Source organism: Arachis hypogaea, chromosome 13 (genome assembly GCF_003086295.3).
Source record: "Arachis hypogaea cultivar Tifrunner chromosome 13, arahy.Tifrunner.gnm2.J5K5, whole genome shotgun sequence".
Lineage (NCBI taxonomy): Eukaryota > Viridiplantae > Streptophyta > Magnoliopsida > Fabales > Fabaceae > Arachis > Arachis hypogaea.
Genome location: NC_092048.1, coordinates 31,227,587 through 31,236,026, shown reverse-complemented (window position 1 = coordinate 31,236,026; position 8,440 = coordinate 31,227,587). Strand labels below are relative to the sequence as shown.

At 31.4% G+C, this 8,440-nt stretch overlaps 1 protein-coding gene across 1 annotated transcript; it reads left to right on the top strand.

The window, feature by feature from the left end:
• The first annotated feature begins 2,416 nt into the window (after window positions 1-2,416).
• On the top strand, window positions 2,417-7,572 carry LOC112737937 (polyadenylate-binding protein-interacting protein 9). Its single transcript, XM_025788098.3, has 10 exons — window positions 2,417-3,164; window positions 3,779-3,886; window positions 3,998-4,042; window positions 4,756-4,828; window positions 4,965-5,077; window positions 5,557-5,616; window positions 6,003-6,050; window positions 6,157-6,225; window positions 7,090-7,151; window positions 7,241-7,572. Exons 1-10 carry the CDS (start codon window positions 2,874-2,876, stop codon window positions 7,296-7,298), a joined length of 927 nt encoding a protein of 308 aa, XP_025643883.1. The 5' UTR covers window positions 2,417-2,873; the 3' UTR covers window positions 7,299-7,572.
• The last annotated feature ends 868 nt before the right edge of the window (window positions 7,573-8,440 follow it).

Here is an 8,440-nt window from a genome sequence, read left to right as displayed (position 1 = left end):
TAATAATTTAGCACACAATTGTAACTCCTCGGCAATGGCGCCAAAAATTGATGTTGGGCGGAAGTTGATCGATTAAGAATTCAATTTAGGAAATACGTTGCGAGTATAGTTCTTAACCAGCAAAAATCTGCTCATCAATTTAGAAAGGTTGTCACAAAATTAGAATAAAAATACTGGGAGTATGAGTCCCAGGTCGTCTCCCAATGAGTTGCCAAAAGGGTGCTACCTTATTAATCAGGAGTTTTCTGGAAAATTTTGAGTTTGGGCAATGGGCAAATAAATGATTGTAAATTAAAGCAATGAAAATTAAAAGAAATTTATATATTCAGTAATAAAAGGCCTTGACTGGGGGAATGATTAATTGAAAGTTCTATTCTTGTTGAAATTTTCTCAAATGTAGTATAAAGAGGTTGTTATTTTCACTTACTTAACCCTTACTAAATAAAGGAAAGTCAAGTGATTGAGCTAGCTCTTATTCGCAAATCCTAGTCCTCTCCCTTGGGAAGAACTAGTGTTAGTAAATAGAGAATTAGCCAACAACTTCCAATTTAACTAATCATTTGAGCATTTCAACTCAAGTGTCTCCTCTTAATAAGTCGATCTACTAAACGAACCAATTTAATCCACTAAACCTTAAATCGAACCAGGAGAAATGCGAGATTTGCGAGAAAAATTTGATGTCATTATTGGTTATTTAAAATTTGATGTTAAGGCTTGTTTTATATATATATATATATATATATATATATATATAACAAATTTGATTAAACTTAATACAAACAGCTTGAAATTTGATTAAACTTTGTTAAAAAATTCATTTAATACAAACCAAATCCTAAATAAAATTAATGTTCAAATCAGATAAATTTTTGGCTCAAAATTGATTCAAATCGCATAGCGAACATCCCTACTAGGCCTACTACGGATACAGAGCCAAAGGGCAACTGCTTTCTAAGAGCAACTCTAACCACCAAAATATGAGGCCCTATTTTTGATAAAAGTAGAGGCCAACCATTGAAGAAGAAGAAAAGAAAGTTCTTGCATGCTTTTCAAGAGGAAAAAATCCTTTTAAACATGATTTTTTATTGTCCAATAATAACTTACCACATGGCAAGGTATTATAAAAATAAATAATTAAATCATAATTAATTTATTAATAATTATAATAATTAATTATATTAAATAATTATATTTTTATTTAATAAAATCATTTAAATATTAATTAATTAAATAATTATATTAAATAATTATACATCTATTTAATTAATAATTTATATTAATTACCTTAGTTAGAAGAGAAAGATTTTACACTGTACTATCAATTTCTCTAAAGAAATGCTCAACTTTGGAATATGTAGCAGCATGGACAGTTGAAAGAAGATTTAATTGAATACATATGACAATTTCAAAATATTTATCGTTAACTATAGAATTCGACTATACTTTTTTTTTATATTACGTATTTTATAAATTAGTTTAATTTTGAATTATATATTTTGCAATATTATTATATATGAAGTTATTAATTTTTTTAATATTAATATTTTTAAAAGTAAATTATTTTTAAATTTATGAATTTTAATAATATTATTATAAAAATAATAACTATATTAATTTTAATTATTTTAATTAATTAATTAATTAATTAAGTAGATTCATAATAGAAATTAAAGTCAGCTCTTTTAAATGAAGAAGAAATATATGTTTTGAATTCTTATTTAAAATTTATGACATAAAAATTAATGTGAAATTATTCTTTATGACATGTGAATAATAAATAAGAACTGAAATGAGTTTGCTATTAGAGATGGTCTAAATGTAAGGGTGTTCAAATCCAAACCGATTCAAATTAAATCGCTTATCCAATGCGATCCAAACCGAAAACCGATTAAAACCGCACTAATTCGGATTTGATTGGATTCTATTTTTTGCAAACCGCTGAATTGGATCGGATTTCGGATCTACTTTTCATAACCGATCCAATCCAATTCAAACCGCACAATGTGCTATAATATTATTATTTTATTATTATATTTATAATTATACTTATAACATGTTCAATTTGTTATACATTTTTTCTATTATTCATGTATTATTATTATTTAATAAATATTTTATGTTGAAAGTGTTATTTATTTATTTATTTTAACTAACCTATAATTTTATTTCTATTGTTATGTTATCGTTAGTTTTTTAAGATATTGTTAAGACTTATTATGTCATTGTTGATTATTTAAATTTGATGTTGAGACTTGTTATATGTATTTATTTTTTTTTATTTAAAAAACCGCAAATCCAAACCGATCCAAACTGCTTGTAATCGGATCGGATCGGATTGGATTTCCAAAAAAATTTCATCCAATTCAAATCACATCGCACATAAATTAAGCGTTCGGATCGAATGACTTTTTCCTTTAAAATCGAACCAACCCGTACCGCGAACACCCCTGTCTAAATGCACATCTCTCTCTATTATTTGTCGCATCTGACGCACCTACTCATGCTACGTCTACCCCGCTCTCTTCTCACGCGCTCTGATTAACCCTTCCTTTTCCTAATCTGCCTCTTTTGCCTTTTTTTTCATAATTCCTTCATCATCCATCTTCATACGGGTTTTTTCCCTACCCATTTTTTTCCTTTATGGACTCTCCTATTCTAATCAAAATGTATGTACCTCACCAAAATTTCTCAATTCTATTATTTTTTCTTATTTTAAAAAGAAAAAAAAAATGAGCGTTTTCTTTCTCGTTTCCTTTTATCCCGGGTGCTAGCGTGCTGCTGAATAAGAAAAATGTTGTCCAATTAACTAATTTTGTTTGTTTTAATATTTCTTTTTAATTTTAATTGTACTTTCCATTTCCGAAAGTGTTGTTATGTTGGGAGGGTTTTTTGAGCGAGTGAGTGAGTGGATTCCATCCATGGCTGCAGTTGCTGAGGTTCCCACTGACATTGCAGCTCCAAATCGATTGGACTCAAAGCCAAAACCAAAGGCAGAATCTGATGAGTTCAATGTGCAAACGCTTGTTGACATCTTCAAAAAACTGAACCCTTTGGCCAAGGAGTTCTTCCCTTCATCTTATTCTCACCAGGGTCACTATCAGTCCTCACCCAACCCGTCTCTGCCCAATAATTTTGATGGTGATAGTAACAAAAGGAACCGAAGGGTATGGTTTGTTTTCTCTTTGATCTCCCTTCTCTTTTTGGTGTTTCTGTTAGGTTTTTCGGCAACGGGTTTTGCCTACTTCCTTTCTTTCATTGCAATTGTGATTCTGAAAAATTGGGTTTTGGATAATAATTTCTGAATGTACCACCTTTGCTTTACCGCATGGGTTTTATAATGTTTTAATATAATGTAACTGAGTATGAAAATTATTATTATTATTTAAATATACTATGTTTTTGTATGAATGAGGTTTTTATTTTCCAGGTATTATAGTGTATGTCACATGGGAAAATGCTTTTGTTTTATTTTTGGTTCATTTTATTTGCTGATTTCACGTATCATCAGTGAATTGTTATCGTTTACAATTTATTGCTTACGAGGATGAGAATTTGATCAGGATAATTTTACAAAAGCTTGAACGATCCTTGATGTTGGTGGGTGTTTTCTTTTTCATTTTTTTTTTTGGAAAAAAAAAATTATCATTCATGTATGGGGAATGCAATTTTCTTGGACAGTGGTGATGTCTTTCAATCAGTAGTCCTATGTGAAAGTTAGTGGTAGTGTCTTGGTTAGTTCAGTGGTTGATGAAAAACTTGTGCTTTTCACATCTTGCAGAGGCGAGCTAATTATAACCAGGGAGGTAGAAGGTTGAATGGAAGAGTGAAGGCTCAGAGAGAGGATAGTGTTAAAAGAACAGTATATGTTTCTGATATTGATCAGCAGGTGAGTGAGAATCGCTTGCATAACTTTTTATCTAGATGATGTAGTTTGGTTAGGGTTCTAATCTGATTATATGATACCACATTTTTTTAACATTGTGTTGTTGTGATATAGGTTACCGAGGAGCGCCTTGCTGCCATATTCAGCACTTGCGGGCAGGTAAGTTATTGAGCCTAATCGATAGCTTGGTTATTCATCTGTGTTATGTGTTTATGTTCTATATGATATGATTTATTACAATACTTGAATAAATGTAAATTAGATTTTGCAAAAGTTTTGTTTATTCTTGGAATGTTTGATTTGTGGAAGTAACTTTTAAAGCACTTCTGCATTTTTTTATTCCATGATTTTATCTTGGTTGTTACCTGGCATTATCAACACTTCTATGGACGGTTGTCCTTTTTATTTCCCTCAGTGCAAGTCCAATGTGCTAAGCATAACTGACATGCTTCTATTTTGATATGTTGGTTTTCAGTACATTGTCATTCAATGCAAGTTCGGATATAGATCAGTTTGAAATGGACACTTGTCTCCATTGTGTGCATGATAAACACAATTTCTTCTGTTGGCAACCAAAGATAATTATGGTCAATCCATGAGATACATATTCTTACGTGTTAAATATAGTTATTGTGAATCTTAATTAACCTCAAACTCAAAAAGAAATTGTTTCACATAAGGAATCTGAATTATTGATTGCTTTCATTCACAAGTATCTAGTATTGGAGATATTTTCTTTATTTGATTAAATTTCAGTGGACTTCCTAATTTCTTGTTATGTGATGCAAATTTGATAATTCAAGTTTTTCATCTAAGTATACATTTATTCTTTCTAAACTATTACGACATGTGGATCATTTGAATTGTTGAAGGTAATTGACTGCCGAATTTGTGGTGATCCTCATTCAGTTCTTCGTTTTGCATTTGTGGAGTTCACAGATGAAGGTAAGTTTATGTTACAGCAAATCCAAACTGGTTAAAACCTTACCCCAAAGATATGTGGGCACATACAATCATGCATAGAAAGGTTGCTATTTGTTTCTTCAATTTAACGCATTTTAAACAAAATTTATGCCAACAGAAGGTGCAAGGGCAGCTTTAAGACTTGGTGGAACTGTGCTTGGATATTATCCTCTCAAGGTCCTTCCATCAAAAACTGCTATCCTTCCAGTGAATCCTACATTTCTTCCAAGGGTATGAGAAGTTATCCTATTTTGTTTTCTGTACCCTCATTTACAAGGTGATTTAGTGCAAGTCCTTTGGTGTCTAGGTGTAGACTTTTCAGAAAGGACCCGCTTGCAATTGTTTGGCATTTTAAAAACAGTTGTGAAATTTTCATGTTTTACAATTTATGTATCAGTGTTGAATTTGGGGTATATTTGCAAATTATCCCAATGAATATCTTTAGTTTTTTATATTAAGTAGTTTTTTTTATAATGATACACCTATATTTGGTCAAAATTGTTCATAGAAGTTGTGAATATTTCTTGTTTTACATGATTACATCTTGGTGGTGTTATTGAGGATAATTTGTCATATTATCTTTCTGATATACTATTTTTCTCGTCAACAAAAACTTATAAAAAAAATAGTTGCATGTTGATCATGATGGAAAAATTATTGTTCAAACTCTTTAGTATATCAAACTGTTCACTTTATTTTGTAACATGCAGTCAGCTGATGAGCGGGAAATGTGTACCCGAACCGTCTACTGTACAAATATTGATAAAAAGGTACTTCATTATATCTTGAGAAAGACCACTGAGGACATGTTTGTTAGTTGAAGTCTTGCAGGACTGATCAAACCATTTCCTTCCCTCCCTTCATCTCCAAGATCCCAACTCACAAATGCACCCTAAAAGAATTATCAGAACCCTCTTTTGTTTTGGTTTATTTTCCATTGCATGGTTTAATCACTCTTTAAGTATATGCATTCTTAAATAATAAAAATAATAATAAGTATTATCGTTATTCATATTCTCTATGAAAACTGAATGGAATCATGACTTTTGTGTTTTTATCCTTTTCTGTCTGTAATATCTTTATGAATATAATCATATTGCAATATGCCAGGATAAATACTTTAAAATGTTACATTCTCTTAAATATGTGATTGTAGATTTCTCAAACTGAAGTCAAGAGTTTTTTTGAATCATCTTGTGGTGAGGTAAGACAGTAAGACATGAATAATTTCTAACACTATTTGCTCAAAGTATGGAATATGCTTATTTCAGAAGTCACATGGTGGCTGACATTTCGTTTCTACGATACAGGTCACTCGGCTGAGGCTGTTAGGAGATCGTGTGCATTCGACTCGAATTGCTTTTGTTGAATTTGCAATGGTAATTCTCCATCATGACATTTATTGCTACATTATTTGTCTGATTTGGATTGTTTTTATTTATTACCATAACTCCATCCTAAATAATATGCAACATAGAACGATTAATTTACGGATATATGCTTGTATTTTTGTTATAGCTGGTAACTAAATTTTCTAACATTACATTTCACGGTTTTTGTTTTCTATCCTTGACTTTAAAATGCTGGAACAAAAGGTGAAATAAAAATATGGAAAATCATTGACTTTTTACTCTTATATTATACCTTTTAAACCGTTGTATTGAAGTACTCAGCAGCTGGCAATGCAGGACCTTAATTGCGTAAAGTGTACATCTATTAACTACTTTCCATTAACATGTTTGTTTAATCACTGATTTTATTAAGAATAACAAACTACTTGCCCTATTAGTTGATGGAGTGGTTATGTCCAATTAGCATAAAATTCATGTGACTGCTTTAACTTTCACTCTCATCTTCTGGTATATTTTTATTGAGGAGATATTTGCTAAAGCAAAGCAGTTAATTACTTGAATTTAGTATGGGGAACATTGTTTTGTGTTACTTTACGTGTAAGGTGCCATCATGTTAGAGATATAGAACTTTGTCGAATCTTCATGACATGGACCATAATTTTTACAAATCTTGACAATCTTCTTAAAGATCACGACAAATATTGAATTCAATTATTTTCTTGAAAAGAATAGATGAAAATTGAATTGGCCATTCGGACTCAACAAGGCTTTGAAATGCTGCTTTGGTCATGCTCAAGAATGATTTTCAAGCAGTCAAACTATTAGGATTGTCATGTTAACTTTCTGAATGGTTTTAGTAACCATTATCCTGGTCGGATTTTTCTTGAACAGGCTGAAAGTGCCATCGTAGCATTAAGTTGTAGCGGGATGCCCTTGGGAACCCAACCTGTCAGGTTTGGCCCCTTTACTAAGAAGAGTTTGTTATGCAAATTTCAATAAAACAACATTTTGATGTTTACTCATTTTCCTTCTCATCCTATAGGGTGAGTCCTTCTAAAACGCCCGTGAGGACAAGGGTTGCTCGTCCAGCACCTCAGTAACTGATCAACATGGTGTCGTCGTCCAAGACACACTTCAACTCAGTGAACTTTTTACAGTTGGGACTTCTGTGGAAGGGTGGTTAAACTTCCCTTTATTTTTGTAACTTTTTTGTTTTTGTCTTTTGCAGCGAAACTTTTTGTTACTTGAGCACATGATGTTTGCTCTAAGTTAAACTTTCTTAAGAACCCTCATCTTGTAGGAAACATTCCCGTGATCACTCAAGTTTCGGCTATTTTATGGTTATGAGCATGCACTAATCTTTCATTGCTTCAATAAGCTTGGGTATATAATTTCCATCATCTGATACCATGAATTAATACTAGAATGACATTAATCTAAATTGGGGGTTGTTTTCTTGAATCTCGCTTTTGTGCATATAGTGAATTAGTGATCCATTATTAGGGATATTGTGGCAAACAAAAAAAAGCATGTTGAGGGAACCACCACTTTAGAGGTGTTCATGAGTGGGGTCGGATTTAAGTAAATCCAGACAGTAAATCCAGACCTGGCTCTAAAAGGTTACTGGATTTAATTCGAAAATAAATCAGGTTAAATCGAGTTGTTATGATGTAAAATTAGTATATACAAATTTATAAATTTTTTATATTAAAATAATAAAATTTTATTTTTAAGAATTAAATTTAATAAATGTTAGATCGTATACCAAAATATATTATTATGCACCGTTCTTTTGTGGTTCTTTTGTGGTGGTCTGTGTGTCTTGTTCTATTTCAAAAAGTGAGTTTCATCTTTGATTCCCACTCATGCTGGAATTGATTCTAAAGAATAGATGTTCTTTATCATCATGATGCCAAGAATTTTTTTTTTTTTACTTTTTTATTTCATTTTATTTTCAAGAGTATCCTCATGCCAATGATTTTGCTGTTATTAAAATTGTCATAGTAGTTGCGCATGATAGAAGGCGAAATTGGGCGGTGGGTAGCTTTCGAGTTAAACCCTAAAATAATCTTTGAGATTAGCGTTATACACTAAAATTACGTCCTGAGATTGATAAAAATGCATTATATTAGTTCCTGACCCATTTTTCATTAACGACGTGATGACATGGCTTGATGACGTGGACTGTAAGTGACACGTGTCACTCCATGATTTGGCCGCGTGTAATGATATGATGATGTGG

Excerpts from the sequence above, each read along its gene's own strand:
- LOC112737937 (XM_025788098.3), top strand. The coding sequence starts at position 2,874 with ATGTTGGGAGGGTTTTTTGAGCGAGTGAGTGAGTGGATTCCATCCATG. Across the intron at positions 6,051-6,156 it reads TTGAATCATCTTGTGGTGAG|GTCACTCGGCTGAGGCTGTT; the intron begins GTAAGACAGTAA and ends TCTACGATACAG. Across the intron at positions 7,152-7,240 it reads TTGGGAACCCAACCTGTCAG|GGTGAGTCCTTCTAAAACGC; the intron begins GTTTGGCCCCTT and ends CTCATCCTATAG.